This window comes from Ipomoea triloba, chromosome 10, assembly GCF_003576645.1.
Source record: "Ipomoea triloba cultivar NCNSP0323 chromosome 10, ASM357664v1".
Lineage (NCBI taxonomy): Eukaryota > Viridiplantae > Streptophyta > Magnoliopsida > Solanales > Convolvulaceae > Ipomoea > Ipomoea triloba.
The window spans coordinates 4,204,055-4,222,013 of NC_044925.1; the positions used below are offsets into that span (position 1 = coordinate 4,204,055).

General features: G+C 35.3%; 3 protein-coding genes across 7 annotated transcripts; 2 read left to right on the forward strand and 1 right to left on the reverse strand.

The window, feature by feature from the left end:
- Positions 1-1,626: 1,626 nt before the first annotated feature.
- Positions 1,627-4,980, forward strand: LOC116031682 (uncharacterized protein ycf23-like). Its single transcript, XM_031273943.1, has 9 exons — positions 1,627-1,997; positions 2,261-2,326; positions 2,836-2,910; positions 3,218-3,280; positions 3,436-3,495; positions 3,639-3,728; positions 3,816-3,923; positions 4,345-4,467; positions 4,553-4,980. Exons 1-9 carry the CDS (start codon positions 1,785-1,787, stop codon positions 4,682-4,684), a joined length of 930 nt encoding a protein of 309 aa, XP_031129803.1. The 5' UTR covers positions 1,627-1,784; the 3' UTR covers positions 4,685-4,980.
- A 248-nt stretch (positions 4,981-5,228) lies between these two features.
- LOC116032000 (high mobility group B protein 14) lies at positions 5,229-8,462 on the reverse strand. 4 transcript variants are annotated; one of them, XM_031274382.1, is made up of 7 exons: positions 8,297-8,462; positions 8,002-8,172; positions 7,095-7,152; positions 6,927-6,971; positions 5,753-5,833; positions 5,590-5,646; positions 5,229-5,475 (listed from the first exon to the last, which is right to left on the reverse strand). In XM_031274382.1, the coding sequence occupies exons 1-6, from the start codon at positions 8,380-8,382 to the stop codon at positions 5,596-5,598; spliced, it is 492 nt and encodes a 163-aa protein (XP_031130242.1). In that variant the 5' UTR covers positions 8,383-8,462; the 3' UTR covers positions 5,229-5,475; positions 5,590-5,595. The 4 variants fall into 4 exon arrangements, with proteins under 4 accessions (XP_031130242.1, XP_031130243.1, XP_031130241.1 ...); XM_031274383.1 differs by having other exon boundaries at positions 5,573-5,646; XM_031274381.1 differs by having other exon boundaries at positions 5,229-5,646; positions 8,297-8,459.
- A 3,451-nt stretch (positions 8,463-11,913) lies between these two features.
- Positions 11,914-17,929, forward strand: LOC116031998 (DNA replication licensing factor MCM3 homolog 2). 2 transcript variants are annotated; one of them, XM_031274379.1, is made up of 17 exons: positions 11,914-12,118; positions 12,259-12,369; positions 12,502-12,620; positions 12,742-12,950; positions 14,090-14,220; positions 14,300-14,538; positions 14,640-14,876; positions 15,021-15,175; positions 15,436-15,644; positions 15,736-15,901; positions 15,995-16,188; positions 16,391-16,450; positions 16,542-16,634; positions 16,847-17,085; positions 17,254-17,316; positions 17,428-17,569; positions 17,691-17,929. In XM_031274379.1, the coding sequence occupies exons 2-17, from the start codon at positions 12,304-12,306 to the stop codon at positions 17,763-17,765; spliced, it is 2,397 nt and encodes a 798-aa protein (XP_031130239.1). In that variant the 5' UTR covers positions 11,914-12,118; positions 12,259-12,303; the 3' UTR covers positions 17,766-17,929. The 2 variants fall into 2 exon arrangements, with proteins under 2 accessions (XP_031130239.1, XP_031130238.1); XM_031274378.1 differs by having other exon boundaries at positions 11,916-12,118; positions 15,986-16,188.
- The last annotated feature ends 30 nt before the right edge of the window (positions 17,930-17,959 follow it).

Below are 17,959 nucleotides of genomic sequence, written 5' to 3' on the forward strand. Positions count from 1 at the left end.
AAAGATTTTTAAAGCAATAGATCTAAATGGCATTCAAATAATCATTCTAAACTTTAATAAATCTTTTAGACTTTCATAAATTTTGTACGGACCTATAAAAGTGTGTATGATGACAAACATTTATAAATTTTTAAAAAAAAATTCATATTAAAAAGACTACAAAACTCAATAAAACTCTAGAAATCGCAAGAGGGCATGATGTTTAATGTGTTTGAGCAGCATCCAGATTACATATCGCCCGATGAACTTCAAGACTCAAGTAGTAATATCTCCTTTAACGAAAATTTAAGTGAAACCTCTATTGAGATGAAGGAGATTCGCAACAATATTACTACTTCATTATGTGATTAATTATATATTATAATTATGCTAATAGTTTCATTTCAAAATTTTAAATTTTAATATGTAAAAAACCCTATTTAAATTTAAAACTATTTAAATTTTATGAAGATATCATTTTTAGTCTTTTACATTTATCAACTTATCAAAAAACTAATTATTAGTAAACACTTTTAAGCATAATCAACTAGCTTAATTTGTTAAATTTGCAAAACATAGCATACGTCCAAGGTTGGCAATAGCTTAATAACTTAAGAAGTCCGCACAAGTAGTTCACTTAGAACAATTTTAAGAGTGGTTTTTGAAGAAATTTTGTCTGAACAAAAAATTTGGGGTGTGATTTTTAACTAATGAGATGGTGTTTTTTGCATGTGTTTTATAGCAAAAACAAATTCTTTGTGGATCCCATTACTTGAAATAAACTGGTAACAGCAACCTGCAAGTGCGCATTAGACGTATAAATTCTCTTAGGGGGTGTTTGTTGGGATGAACTTAAGTGTAAAAGAATTGCAATTTAATGAATTGCAGAATTACACCGTTTGGTTGGAGGAAATTGCAATTCCCTCCAAATGAGGAATTGCAATTTATGAGGCATCCCATGAATTGCAATTCAATGGAGAGTAGGGGCAATTTTGTTAGTATAAAGACAATTTTGCCGCTCATCTTATATTCTTTGATTTTTTTTTTAAATAATTTTATTATTATTATTGAAATAATATTAATAATAATAATAATATTATTATTATTATTATTATTATTTTAAAGAATTATTATTATTATTTTCTTATTATTATTACTACTACTACACTACATTAAGGACATTTTAGTTATTCTGTCGCTTTTTACCTTTCAATTCTCTATACTCTAATTCCTGCATATCAAACACTGTAATTACAATTCCTATTTTATTCTTCTTTTCCCCCTAATTCCCTCCTTCCAACCAAACGCCCTGTTATTTTTATCTTTATTTTACTTTTTGTTGTTTGATTTTTTTTTCCTTTTTTCCTCTTTTCTAATTGTCAATGTAAAAATCCAGTAAAATTATGGACTGTTGAGGTTGCTCTTAGTCCTAAATAAGAGATTGTGGACAAAAACAAACTTAAGAACCCCAGCTCAAATTAATCATAAAAGGTGTAAGATTTTTAAGTCAATTTCAATGTAAGTGTCAAAGTCAACCAACCTACTCACTCAAGATGACTAACTGGCTTACCAAATGCCTTGGAGAACTTCTCTAAAATCATGTTGGTGAGATAACTTGTTAACTGACTTACCAAATACTGCATATTGAATCAGTGTGTTAAGCCGTGCGAGCCAATAAGAAAATATCTTGAGTGAGGGTAATCAAAGCTGCAGGCTTTCTTATCTAGTTATCTTTTTCCTACCTCCCAACTCGACAGACTCAAAACAGGTTCATAATCCAAAGCTGCAGAGAGAGGAATCAGAGGATGAGTTCTTCATTTTGCACCTTAATTTCCTCAAAAAATCACTCTGTAATCTTGAAACCAAACACAAACCCACTTCTAAAGGGAGACTCTGTTCCTCTCCCAAAGCACCTTTCATTTGGTAGGAGAAGAAAATCATCAACCCCACCAAGGGCTTTGCTCTCATCCACCAAAGAAGCAGTCTTGAAAGAGTTTCATCAGAAAAGAGCCCTAAAGGTTGACCATTTCTTTTCCCCATTTTCATTTATTTGATTATTTTTCTTTACATTTCCTTTTATGACAGTTAAAATCCACAGAATTTCAAGAAACAGAGTTCACTGTGCTTATGAAATTAGCTTTCTTCTATGTTTACTGTATATTCTGAAAGTGTAACTTTGTTAGTTGTTTTAAGTGCTTTATTCCTGGGGTGGACTTTGAATACTATTTTATGGCTTACTGAATCATAGAAATGGATTTATGTGACATTTTTTTTGTTTCAGATTATTTCAGGGTTGCAAAATCTGAACAAAGAAAATGTTGCTGCTGTTGTTACTGCTGCAGATAAGGTTGATAATATTCTCATGCTTCTTTTCTTCATTGGTCTATTTAGCACCCTTATTTGGATAAGGCTTAACAAACACTAAGGGATGTTTGTTAAATAGTTGTTAGCTGATTGGTTAGTGGGTTCGATTGTTGATAGCATTAGCTATTGTAGAAAAGTGTTTGATAAGTTAGCTGATAGCTGATTACATGCAAAATGACTTTTTCAAAAATATGATAATGTTTGAGCAGCTTTTTGAATTTTAACATTTTGGAGACATAAGTTGTTACAAAAAGCTAATTAATCAAACACTCATATTGATTAACAACTAATAGTGGCCAAATAAGCCAAAATTGGATGATAAGCTAACTAGGTTACCAACATGGCCTAAGTAAACTTTGTTTTACTGTATACTTTTCAAGAATTGGCCTAATTACTGTATTTAGTCAGGATGAGGTTTTGGAGATAGTATTTTTGTTTACCATATTCCCAACAGTAAAACATAGTAAGAGTTTACAGCCCTAATGTGTACAGGGAGGAGCAACTCATGTGGACATAGCTTGTGACCCAGAACTGGTGAAACTTGCCACTGCCCTGACTTCTCTTCCGGTAAATTCTTAACCGTCGAACGTAATTCTTGTCATTTGTGAAGCTTTGTGGTTTTCGTTTTACTTTGTGAGAACTATAAGTTGTTTGTTATTCTTTTGGATATGAGCACAAGTAATGAGCTAATGTTGAAATGATATAGAAGGGGAAAAAAAACATTCATTGCCTATAATGTTTTAAGAACTTATTCTCTTATTGGCTTGGTTAATGCGATGAGAATCTTAATTCCACATAGTTTATAAGGATTGGAGTGCAGAATACTATGAATACTTACTCCTGAACCTAATCTCCACCCACCGGGGCTTTGCAGGTTTGTGTCTCGTCTGTGGATCCGGCAGCATTCCCAGCTGCAGTAGAAGCAGGAGCCTTGATGGTTAGAACACCAATTCTTGAATATTTATTTTTATGTTTCATTCCCAAAGAATTCTCAGTATATCCAAGAGGTTCTATATGCAATCATCATGACCAAAACTTTTTTTGTTTATTTAACAACTTTTGTTGCTAATTAGACCAGTTTTTGTCTTTCAGGTGGAGATTGGAAACTACGACTCATTCTATGAGATGGGACTGATATTCTCCCCGGAGCAGGTAGTGAGAGTACTAGGTGGTCATTGCTATCTCCTAAGAAATTTAGAGCGAACAAGAAATCCTGTGTCTTTCTTAAACGTGTCAACGTATTCCGGGTGATTTTTTGCAGCTCGGTTCTTATGTTTTCTGACAATGATATGCAGATTCTGAATCTGACAAAGGAGACTAAGAGAATTCTTCCATCCATCGCATTGTCAGTCACTGTGCCTCACACGTTGAGCCTTCCCGATCAGGTCTTACGGAAGCATGTTTTATATAATTACACTGCATAATTAAACCTATAATCTCTTGACAAGCAATCTTTGCTCTATGACTACCAGATTAAACTAGCTGAGATTTTGGAACAAGAAGGGGCTGATATCATCCAAACAGAAGGAGGAAAATGCTCTAATCCTTCAAAACCTGGCATCTTGGGCTTAATAGAAAAGGTACAGTGTTCACCGATTTAGTATGCACATCCACGCCAACCTAGGTAGTGTTGGAAAAAATAGCATAAAATGACATTTTAAGTGGCTATTTTGTGGTACAAATATATGTGGGGTCCACTTCCGATTTGGGAATTGGGAGAGTACGTATATGGATTTCTCCTCGGGGGTTCTCAATGTCGGTGTAACTTCCCAAATATTTACATAGTCACAACCATCTGAGATGTGGGGATGTGCCAAACAAGGCAAAATGTTCTAAAAAGACTAGAAAAACAAGTTAACTACTTATACCCTGCATTTATAGCTTAGGTTCTTCTCTTTATCTTTATTCTGTTTTTTGACAATGTTTCACTGCCTTGTGGTTAACAATGATATCCATAATGAATTCAGCTGTTTAGATCAATAACTTGTTTTATTTAAATAGGCGACCCCAACGCTAGCAGCAGCATATTCAATTTCACGGGCAGTGAAGATTCCCGTCATGTGTTCATCTGGACTAAGTGCAGTCACCGCACCAATGGCAATCACAGCCGGAGCTGCTGGCGTGGTAAGTTCCCAACTAATGGTGCTATGTGTATTCCTTTACGAGATGTTCAAAGATTGATGAACTTTGTGACTCCATCTAAACCCAGGGCGTCGGCTCAGCCATTAACAAACTCAATGATACGATCGCGATGATTGCTGAAGTAAAAACCATAGCTGATTCAATTGGGCTGTCCACCAAGAAGCAGGATGTTTTGGAAGAGAGCAGATTTAGATTATGATTATGATGTTTAGGCTACTGGGGATAGTAGTGAAATTATCATTGTCGTTAAGGCATCACCTAGGCAATGCCCGTCCGGTCAATGGAGACCAATTGCCTAACGAGCTCACCTCGCCTTACAAAAAGAATCCTACTAATATGTAGCTGAAAGCCTGAGATGCTGACCCCTCCCCCGGGCATCGCCTTGGTTGTTTACTTTGATTTATGAATTATGACTGGTTATGGTTGAGAATGAAAATAACCCCAATTATTTACTTTGATTTATGAATTATGACTGGTTATGGTTGAGAATGAAAATAACCCCAATTATGATCCGTTGCGATTCTAAAAGTAGGGCTAAATCTAAAGACCCATGCTGAAAATGCTAAATTATTGCATAACTTAATGCTAACCCCAATTATTGCAGCATATATATATATATATATATATACACACACACACACACACACACTCATCGCCTAGGCGACTATGTGGTCGGTGACACCTCGCCTTGAAAGTCTGCCTTAAGAACAACTTATGAAATGCAGCAAGTAGTCAAAAAGGAATAGAAAGAGCAAACCAGATGCAGTTTATAGTGTTTGCTAGTTCACATAATTTTGGATCTTTGCAAGAATGTTTTGCAACTGAAAACAATAGTTAACCAAAAGGACAGCTACTACAAATCAATCCTATTTATCACCAAACTAGCAATGTTGTCATTACATAAATATCATCTCTTATAACTAATATACAGAAATTTGTACACACAACTCCAAAGTGAGACCCTCCTCTCTAAAGGTGTTCTTGATTTCACTGCAAAGAGAAAGAGGGCGGGGGGTTTGGTGGTGTCAGTCATTCAGATACATGGATTGGATATACTCGTAGAGGATGAAGGACCAAAAAATAATACTATTCTGGAGCGAATACTTTCTGCTAATCATCAAAATCAGAGTCATCTTCGAACTCTTTGAACTCCCCGTTTTCCTGCAATAGTTTTAAATTGTATAACGAGAACAACGCCTATAGTTAGTGTTTCAGATGTCCCAAATGTCACAAATCAAACTTAAAGCGGTCCATGGAACAAGCTTACCTTTCTTTTTTTATAGTCCGCCATAGCTCTATCAAATTCTCTTCGTTTCTCTGTAGCAATATCATAATACTGAACTTTTTCCTGTTAGAAGTATATCAGAAAGTTAGAATTTAGAAAGCCTACAATTCATTGCCTAACCTGCCAAGTGCCAACTTAATTGTTTCCAGAGAAAGCATAGCCAGGAAAGGGTTATTCTCACATAGAGCTTACAAAGATAAAACAAAGCTGTTTACAGAGCATCAAATGAAAGGCCTAAAAAAACTTTCTCTACTTATATAATTTGAGAATACTATCTGAAACCAGTGCTGACATGTTGATCCTTCGCTGATTCACAGACAATAGATGTAGAATGTTGAATATCTCAAAGGTAGGTGAAACTTTGTCATCTAGGCGCTAATGCGAATATATATGCTCGACCAGCGAGAAAAAGTGTTTGGCCGAAGCCACTTTATTCGCCAAGCGAATGATCTTCGCTCCACGGGTATACACACACACATATGGGCAGGATCAAATGAGAACATGATCCTCCTATAAAAAGTGAACATTGATCTCAACCATCTACCCGGGTTCATCAATAGTTGTGAGTTTTAGTATTAAAAAAACACTGGGTCAATTTTATAACTATTGCAAACATTTAAGTTTTCAATATTTATATATAAAAAAACCCAACCTTTTTCCCATTAGTTCTCAGCAACCTTCAACCACTAATCTATTCAGATAGATGGATTAGATCAGTCCTCAGTTTTTACATGGGAGCATGCTCTCACCTGAATCATCCCCTAAATATATATAGGGCATGATAAAGTGATAGTTGCCGGTTAGTTCATGCCCCTAATGATCAACCAGAAGGTTCTAAACTAATGAGAACTAATCACTTCAATCTTTAGAAGAATCTCATATAAAAACCAATTCTCCCCCGACCACATATGTTGATAGAATTGTTTTAAGAAATGGGAACAAATTTACATAAATAAAATAAAAATAATAATTTGAGGATCCATTATAGCATAGTTGAGAAATTTCTAATATGACGCGTCAAAGTGGGAAAAACATTCCCTTGAAGTCACACAACTGGAGGGAGGGAGACTGTACAGGTATATACTTATGTGCATAAATAATAACTACAAAGAGTATATACAAACAGTATATCGTTATCAAGTTTGGATCATCCAACCTCATAAGTCATTATTTTCCACTTCTCTCCGCAAGCCTTCCCAATCTGAAGCATAAGAGCAGAACATGAAACATCAAGAAATCCGAGACAAGAAATCTTATTCTCAAGCCAAGCAAGTATAGACAAAGATATAGAATCAAATATTAAAGGAACTTATTGAATACATACATCACGCATAGACTTGACATCTGGATTCTTCTCCTGGAATTCCTTCCGGAAGTCCTCCCTTGAGAAAAAGGATATTACTTTCAGTCAGCAGCCATCATAAAGACTTTAAATTTCCTATGTGCTTCAAATCCAAGACACAAACACTATCTTATGGTGGCCCAGAAAAACTAAATCTTATACAATAAACTTTAACACAATATTAAAAGTAAATACATAAATAACATATATTGAAAATGAATAAGCTACAGCTTAGATAGAGGCCCTAAATGAAATCTTGCAGTATGTATAACTATTATGTTTAATGTTATATGGCCAAAAAAAAAAAAGTCCTAGTGACAGCAAATCTGTATTTTGTTGCCCACTTACAATTACAATTTACAAGGCAAATTATACCATCCCATTATAGACCCGGGTCCAAAAATAACCATAAGATTTGATATATGTAGTTGACACATTACCTACCGTTGCCAGTTTCTGTACCTGTAGCTATCATATTATCTATCAACAATTATGTTTACATATACAGAAATTAAAGTGTTAACCGTAGGTACAGAATTTTTATATCGGGTTCACAATCCAATATGAACATTTGTCCATGGTATTACAATTGCAATTACAATAAGGAAAACAAAAACAAAAAAAAAACAAAAAAAAACAAAAAACAAAAAACAAAAAACAAAAAAAAAAACAAAAACAAAAGAAAAAAAAAAAACAAAAACAAAAAAAAAAACAAAAAATTGAAAACCCTTGCTTAAACTAGTACAGAGAAATTTTAATTATACTAAAATTAACGCATAAATTACTGAGATTTGAAGCACATATAGACCTGGAGCAAATACTAAAAGCAAAAAGGATTGAAGGATCACAAAATACTATGAAATATTGAAACAAAATAGCTTATACGCACAGGAAGAAGAAGAAAGCAGTAGGGGGTTTCTTAGGCATCTTGGAGTCTACTTTGGAGACTTTCTTCGACGTCGTTTTGCGCTTCCTTCCTGATACGGCTCTGCCCTGTTCTTCCCCGGTGTCCTTCAATTGACGCGGCGGTCTCACTCTCAGCACCATTTTCCTGAAAATTCTTCAAGAAAATACTTAACTTCGGAACTCGAAGAAAATATATATATATATATATATATATATATATATATGCAAGAGAGATGATAGAAAGACTAAAAGCAAAAAAGGAGCAGTCTTTCGTATACCCTTCGTTTGATTTTGAAGAGTTTTTCTCAGTGAGAGCTGAAGATTCCGGTGGCCGTTCCCGAGTCTCCGATTTCTTCTTCGCCATTGTTTAGTCGTCACTCTCAGAGTCTCAGGAGTTCAGTTACCTTTCTCTCTTAAGTGTCCGGGTGCGACTCATAAGTTTTTTTTTTTGGTTAATTTCATTTTACCCCTGCTAGTTAGCAAATTTTACTATAGGCCGCGGCCCCCAATGGATTATGGTTCATACATCTAAACGACCTTATTTTGATTAATGAAAACAAACGATTGAGCTTTTTATCCCGAGAAGTATATAATTAATTCCTTCGTTTTTTTACAATGTCAACCATTTTCAGAAGGGTATGGAAAAAGGAAAGTTCTTTTAAAAAAAATACGAAATAAATTAAAGAGGAGTTATGTAGGTCATTTACGCACGTGCAGTGCACGTAACTACTAGATGCGGTAGCAGGATCGTTCGAATACAAATTGAGGCCCTATGCAATATCAAAATATAAATATTGTATAAAAAACATATAAAATTTTCTAGAAGACGTAATTATAAAATCCTAAGGAAAAAAAGAATTTATTTATAAACTCTATGAATAAATAATTAATCAAGAAACAAATTTTTAAATATATTATTCTGAACTCAGAATTATTAAGTCATGTCAATAAAACAATAAACAAAAATTGTGAAAAATATGTATTTTTAATTACCTTTTAAGAGAATTGAATAACTTGAGAGTTTTTGTGATCAAGAATAATTGAAGAATCAGTTGAGTTTCGGTTTACTATCTGCCGAATTGCGTTAGGGTGCTGGTACATATTTTATAGGGTTGCGAATTGCCGAATTGGCAATGTCCTTAATCGTTATAGTTTGAATGTGCTAATTGGGAATATGGGTGGAAATAGGTTAGCCCGAGCTAGGCTTTAGATAATTAGGCCTGGGCCTGCTTTGAAAATTTAAAGCCTGGGCCTGAGCCTGGGCCTGTATGTAGGCTTTGTACTAGGCTCAGGCAAATTATTGCATGGACCATGGTCCACACAGCTGTGTGAATCAAAAATAAAAAGTACATTATTTTTGTACTGTAGATACATTATTTGATAGTATATATCAAATAATGTACCTTCAGTACAAAAATAATGTACCCTAAAATAATGTACCTACAGTACAAATATAATGTACCTTCAGTACAAAAATAATGTACTTTTTATTTTTGGTCCACACAGCTGTGTGGACCATGGTCCATGCAATAATGATTGCTAGGCTCAAGCCTAGGCTTTGTACTAGGCTCAAGCCTAAGCCTACGGAAAATTTGACCTGGGCCGAAAGCCTATTTAAAAGCCTATATAATATATAGACTTTTAAAAAGACTTCCAATCATTATTGTGTGGACCATACTATCAAATAATGTACATTCAATATAAAAATAATGTACATTGTATTCAGGGAAAGTAGGTCCTGAAAAGGCTTTTTAGCCTATTAAATAGGCTTTGAGACTACGAGGCCTACATTTATACCTATAAAAAATTAATAAAAAATACTAATATATACATAAAACCACAAATTTATTTATCATCATGTTATAAAATTACAACCAAAATCAATCAATAAACTAAAAAATGAAACTCAAGCCTTCACCATAATCTTGTCTTGTTCAGAATTCACCTACAAAATGAAAAACATATCAGAATAAATAACTAAGTACATTACAAATTTACAAGTTCAAGTAGTAAACAATCAATAAATAACAATCAATATAGCAGTATCAATATTTAATAAATATTTAACAATTATTAGTATGTTGGTTTCAAAAAAAAAAAAACAATTATTAGTATGTTTATTAAACAATTTACTAAAATGTTTACAGTAATATGTTGTTTAGTATTAAGCAGTAAAATGTTTATAGAATTAAACAATTTACTAAGCACCATTATGTTTATTAGTATTAAACAATTTACTAAAAGATGTGTATTTTGCTTATTGTGTGTAAAATTATATTATTATTATTATTATTACTACTACTACTACTATTACTACTATATAATGGCATTTTAGTCATTTTGTCGCTTTTTACCTTTCAATTCACTGTACTCATATTTCTGCATACCAAACACTGTAATTCCAATTCATACTTTATTCATTGAATTGCAATTCCACCGAATTACCATTCTTTCCCCCCTAATTCTCTCATACCAACCAAACGCCCTGTAAATACACAAATCACGCACCTTAAGCACACAAATAAAACACCTTAAGAATACAAACCATGCACCTTAAGTATTAAAATGGCGCATCTTAATTACACAAATCACGCACCTTAAGTACACAAATCACGCACCTTAAGTACACAAATCACGCACCTTAAACACACAAACCACGCACCTTAAGAACTTAAGTCTCAACAACTCACGCATCTTAAACATACAAATCACGCACCTTATGCTTCAAATTGACTTAAGTTTCAACAACTACTCACATTATTAAGAATATAACAACCCACGTACCTTAAGCACAAAACCCACGCACCTTAAGAACAAAAGTCACGCATCTTAAGAAGGAAAATTATTCACCTTAAATTTGACCTATATGCAAAAATTATCAAACTGCCACCGCATTTTTTTATAAAAATTTTGTTAATCCCGGACGTTGATTTAAATAAGATCAATGACTCAGATTTAACCGCACTGGACACACCCAACAACACGGGAACTGAATTATACACACACACACACAAGGGATCAAGTGTGAAAGATCTCTAGGTGAAACATGCAGATTAATCATAGCTATTGATCTTGCCAAAATCAACAGCTCATAATGAATATAAATTTTTAAAAAACGTAGTGACATTATGGTAATTTTACATATTGTTGAAAGTTTAAGGTGCGTATTTTCAAAACTTATGGTGCTTTATTTTAATACTTAAGGTGCACCATTTTGACTAAATTTGAAAATCATGCTTTAGAAGCAACAGTATTATCTATAAGTAGTGCAAGTTATAAAATCTTGATTCCAATAAGGTCATTAACTTTGTTACGCTTCATACGGTCTTTTAAATTTCAAAGAAGACAATTCCGTAATTATCTTATGCAATGACAATTAACAAAAGTCAATGTCAATAATCACTTTCTCACGTAGACATATTTTTAAAAAGACCAGTATTTAACCATGAAAAGAACTCACTTATTTACCATATTATAATTAAGGCGATGTCAATTGCATATTGCTATCACCTCCCTTAATTTACCATATTATAATTTTTTTTCTCAAAAAGAATGTTCTCGTGCATCACACAAGTAAGTTACTAGTTAAGAAAAAAAATTCATGAGGAACTTGTACTCTTTTAATATTTTTCGATTATAACTTGAGGAGTGTGGTTAAGTGACCATGGACTTAAGATTGGATATGGAGCAATCTTAAATTTCCGTCCTACTCAAAGACGTGCCTACAATTCAATGAGAGGATTAATCGCTATATTCAACTGTGAAAATCTAGGTACACACAAAAAAAAAAAAAATAAAAAAATAAAATCCGATTACACTATTGACTATCCTAACACAGTATAGGAAAAGCTTTTATCCCCATTTCCCGCCATAAACGGGCTTGCACTCCTTGATTTCCCGCCAAATTTCACATCCCTGCGTTGAAAAATCGGGAGAAGGGCTAAAGCTCGCACATTCGGATTTCAGAGTTGCAGCCTCTCAGACGACACACACTCGTCGCCGGTCGCCCATTGCACTTCGTGGACTTTAGATCTTTGCCAAGCGTCAGGCGACGTTGGCTAACCCTAGTTGTTGTTTTTTTTTTTTCTGGCACTCTTCAGGTCAGTTGATCCCAAATGTGTCATTTTTCCCAATTTTTCATATTATCTCTAATGGATATTTGATGTTTTGCTAGGTCTATAGCAAACCAATTTAATTTACAGTTACTGTGTTTTTTTAAAAGGGCTTTTCTTCCCTGTAGATATTGCTCACCTAGCGCAGAAAGAGCAAAGGCGAAGCGGAACAGATGGATCTAAGCGATGAAGTCAGGGCGGCGCACAAACGAACATTTCTCAAGTTCTTTGAACAAACTGTAACTCACATTTCTTCATTCCTTACACTAGCAGAGGAAAATTTTGTTTTTGTTTTTGATTTTTTGTGTGCGTGTTGTGTTGTTTATTTGATTTTTCGTGATGCATATTGTTCGCTGATTCGTGAATTACAGGAGCTGGACACCCAATTCAAATCTCAATTCGACTCCATGGTCAACAATAAACGACATCGCTTCATTATAAACCTAAACGATTTCTACAATGACAGAGAAGGCTCTGACTTGGCTCGCAGGTTGCTTTTTTTTTTTTTGGGGGGGGGGGGGGTGATTTCTTACATTAATGTTCTATCTATTTTGCTTTTGATTTCTTGATTTACTTCTGAAATGAATTTTTATGTTTGCTGAAATCTCTAGGCTTCTTCAGAATCCCAGTGAGTATATGCAACCATTATGTGATGCATTAACGGATTTGTTCCGAGTGCACAGTCCCAAGTACTTGAAGGAAGGAGAACAAGTGCTTGTTGGATTGACAGGTCCTTTTGTTTCAAGGAGAGTGACCCCAAGGGAGCTTTTGTCTGGTTTCATTGGTTCTATGGTCTGCATTGAGGGCATTGTTACCAAATGTATGCACCTTTTTAACTATACTTGTTCTACTAAAGAATTTAACTTTGTTGATCAATAATTCTTAGGCACTAAGAAAATGAATCTAATTTTGAATGGCTCATACTTATACACTATGATAGATAGCTAGAGACATTGTATTCATAAGCACACAGCATTGAAACTGTATACAATATGAGCTCAAACTGACTGTAATTTTTTAGGTCTAACATCCAAATTTCTACTTTGATGAGAAATAATTTGAATTGTATTTATGGAACATTCAATCATTTCAAATTGGATGAGTTTGTAATGAGAAGTGTATGAGGGAGGGAACAGTTCTGAAAAGGATGATTTAGTACCAGCATCTTCATACCTCTGCTAAATTTATTGGTCAACTTCTCAATCACAGTGCTTCTTACTCAAAAGATATTATACATGTACATAGATATATGTGTATGTATATGGGTATACATACAAAAATTAGAATGGAGAGTACATTCTAGGGGTGTAAACGAGCCGAGCCGAGCTCGAACCTAGGGTGGCTTGAGCTCGAGCTCGTTAAGGAAGGCTCGGCTCGAGTTCGAGCTCGAGCTCGATCGAGCTTGAAAATTGATGCTCGAGCTCGAGCTCGGCAATTTCCGAGCAGCTCGAGTTCGGCTCGAGCAGCTCGATTGTTCGAGCTTGAGCTCGAGTTCGAGCTTGAATTTGAGCTCGAACTCAAGTTCGAGTCCGATTTTGAACTCAAATTTAACTTGTTTGATTTTAAATTCATGTTTTAATTAAAAATAAACTATAATATTATATATATATATATATATATATATATATATTGCTCGCGAGCGGCTCGTTGAGCCACGAGCCTAAGGCATTAGAGCTTGAGCTCGGCTCGATTATTAAACGAGTCGCTCGAGCTCGGCTCGAACTCGAATTTGACCGAGCTCGAGCCGAGCTTTGACCGAGCGGCTCGTGAGCAGCTCGCGAGCCGCTCGGCTCATTTACACCCCTAGTACATTCCTTTTCGTGTTTCCACAGTTCTAGTTGTGGCATCACAAGTAAAAAGAAATATTCTGTACATGTCATTGCAGCTAATCAATTAGGTATCAATTTAATAATCTGCTTATATTTATTGGTATAATCTGCTGTTTTTATTCTATCTTAGGTTCTCTGGTGAGGCCAAAGGTTGTAAAGAGTGTCCACTTCTGTCCTGAGACTAGCAAATTCACAACCCGGGATTACAGAGATATTACATCCAATGTAGGATTGCCGACAGGCTCTGTCTATCCAACACGGGTAACCCTCCAAGAATCTGCTCAAAATTTCATTGTGTAATTTTTAAGAGAAAGAGTATTTTGAAATGGATATATTTCAGGATGATAGTGGCAATTTGCTAGTTACGGAGTATGGGCTATGTACGTACAAAGATCACCAGACAGTGTCAATTCAAGAGGTGCCTGAAAATTCAGCTCCTGGTCAACTTCCTCGAACTGTGGATGTCATAGTTGAGGATGACCTTGTGGATTCATGCAAGCCTGGAGATCGTGTTGCAGTTGTTGGGATATACAAGGCACTTCCTGGAAAAAGTAAAGGAAGCATGAATGGAGTATTCAGGTTATATGTGAAAAATAGTCTTTATTTTGCATATGTATCCTTTTGCCTTATATTGTCATTGCTGATTGTGTCTCTGAAACTTACTCTTTCTCTTTCTGTAGGACTGTCCTCATAGCTAACAATGTCTCTCTTCTCAACAAATCAGCCAATGTGCCAAACTACTCGGCTCAAATCATAAAGAACATAAATGTGATTTCTGCAAGAGATGATACATTTGACCTCCTTGCAAATTCACTTGCTCCATCTATTTACGGGCATTTGTGGATAAAGAAAGCAGTGATTCTATTAATGCTTGGTGGAGTTGAAAAAAACTTGAAAAATGGAACCCATTTACGAGGGTGAGATTAAAGCTGCTGCTTTACAGTGTTTGCATTATCCCAATCTTTTGTTCTGTATTGCTCCCACCAAAAGTATTAATAAATGTATAAGACAGCACTTGGCATTGATTGTTTTCCTGATCTACACTATTATGATGTTTGCAGTGACATAAATATGATGATGGTTGGTGATCCTTCTGTTGCCAAGTCTCAGCTGCTAAGAGCAATTATGAATATTGCCCCTCTGGCAATATCAACTACTGGTCGGGGTTCCTCTGGAGTTGGTTTGACAGCTGCTGTTACATCTGATCAAGAAACAGGTAATCCATCTTTTATTGCACAACCAAGGTGTATGCTGAACTCAGCTCCCTTAATCTGAATCTAGTTACGGTTAGCTAAATGGATTCTGTTTCCCCATTTCACACTATAACCTCTTAGTAATGCAAGTTCCTTATGTCTTTTCCTCATCTTCTTTTTCTACTATGTTAAGTTCCATTTATGTCTTACTTAGAATAAAAACTATTTCTAATTTCTAATGTGTAAAATTACAAATTATAAAAATTTAGTGTTACTGAAACAGGAGAAAGAAGACTAGAAGCTGGTGCCATGGTTCTTGCTGATAGAGGTGTTGTTTGTATTGATGAGTTTGATAAGATGAATGATCAAGATCGCGTGGCTATACATGAAGTTATGGAACAGCAGACTGTAACAATTGCCAAAGCAGGAATCCATGCATCCTTGAACGCTCGGTGCAGTGTAGTGGCAGCTGCAAATCCCATATATGGATCCGTATGTTTATTAAGATATGCATGTCAAATTTTTGAAATGCTTAAAAACATGTCTTATACTTGCTAATCTCTTGCATTCTGGCTGATAACAGTATGATCGCTCAATCACTCCAACAAAGAACATCGGACTTCCAGACTCTTTACTTTCACGTTTTGATTTGCTATTTATTGTTCTGGATCAAATGGATCCAGGAATTGACCGTCAAATCTCTGAGCATGTTTTACGCATGCATCGGTATCGTTCAGCAACAGATGGAGGTAGCAAACTTCTTTGAATGGAATATATAGATGCTTTTACCATTTTGCTTCAACTTCTTGATCTGAAACAACTTAAACTGTTAGGTGGTGCAGCATTAGATGATGGTTCAAGATATGAAGAGGAAAATGAAGATGAGAATAATTTGCCTGTCTTTGTCAAATATAACCGCATGCTACATGGAAGGAATACAAGTAGAGGTCGCAAGAAAGACGCTCTCACTATCAAGTTTCTTAAGACATATATTCATTATGCAAAGAACAGGATTCAGCCTGAGCTGACTGATGAGGTATTCTGCTTTCAAAATGAATTTCAGTAGAGGCCCCACAGTTCCTTTCATTTGGTATTTCTCTGTGAATTATTGACAGGAACTCTGACCCTGGGATTTGACTATTTATCACACTCCTTTTGTGTTGCATCATCTTGGCATTCCTTTTACATGATCCTTTGTGAATGATGTTGATTCATTGCTGACAAATAAACTTCTGCAGGCATCTGATCAAATTGCAACTGCATATGCAGAACTCAGAAATGCCAGTGCAAATGCAAAGGTTGGTACATATTGCTTTTAATTAATAGCTGATAAACTTAAATACAATGGTTTTATGCAATGAGAAATGATGGGATGGTATTCTTTGGTAGACTGGGGGAGGAACACTTCCAATTACTGCCAGAACCTTAGAAACAATAATTCGGCTATCAACAGCCCATGCCAAGCTGAAGTTGAGAAGACAGGTATTTATCTTATGCCAAATTCATGATTTAACATTAAGGTACAAAATCAGAAATCAGCTTTGTTTACAAAACTATGATTACTGGGTTGATAATGCGTGTAGCTGTTCTAGGGTGAAAAGAAGAAATTAAGGACACTAGACATTGTACTGCTTCTTGCTTATTCTTGTTATGGATTTTGTGATGTATGGAATGCTTCCATCTGCCCTTTTCAGGTTCTGAAGTCTGATGTAGAAGCTGCTCTTCAAGTTCTAAACTTTGCAATATATCATCAAGAGCTGACAGAAATGGAGGAGCGTGAACGTGAAAGAGAAAGGGAGCTGGAGAGGAAACGCAGAGCTGAGGATGATGCTGGTGATAATGATAGAAATGATGATGCTGACACTGATGGAATTCGCAATAATGGCAGTAAAAGGAGCAAGACTAATGATGGTGGCACTACTACGAGAACACAGTGAGTATTACATTTCTGAATGCATGCTTCATATAAAATGTTCATATTGTATAGCAACCTTTGAAGTACCACTTAAAACCCTGAATGTGTTCATCTAAGAATCCAGACAAGATGTTGGATGGTGTTATATATCCTCCTAACATTTGATTTTTTTTTTTCCTTTCTCAGTGAACATGAAACCATGGAAGTAGATGACCCCCCTACAGCTGAGATCAGCATATCCCCAGAGAGGTTTGCATTCTATTCTTTAAGATCACTGGATCCTTAGAGCTACTATTTAGGTTTTTAGTCATCTATGGAAACTACGGAGTATAAATGTTTTCCTTGCTTATATTATTATAGAGTGGAGGCATTTAGCTCGGTGCTGGGTAGGCACAGGCATGCACACCACTTGGAGCAAATGCCAGTCGCTGACATCGGGGGTGTTGTGAACAATGGGGCAGCCTTACCCTATTCAAGCACAGAAATTATGTCTATTTTAAAGGTACATATATTAATTACTGATTACTGATGCATGTGCACACACAAACACACCAGATATCGTTTGTTCAAACAAGAATGCAAGGCTGGCTAAGTAATGGCGTTAAAAATTGTATAATGTGCAGATAATGCAGGAAAAAGACCTGTTGATGATACATAAGGACGCTAGCACGGGCACTGATGTGGTTTACTTTATGTGATTGAAGATGTCCATTTATTGGTCTAGGTTTAGGTTGTGGTTCGTTTTCAATTAGAACAGAACTCTGCTTCTCTGAGGTTGTAAGATGTTTAACTCTGCTTCTTTGAGGTTGTGAGATGTTTAAAGTAGTTATGAAGTTAATACAATTTTATTTTTGATGACTAAGGCAAACGTAGGACATGGAGATCCTCAATC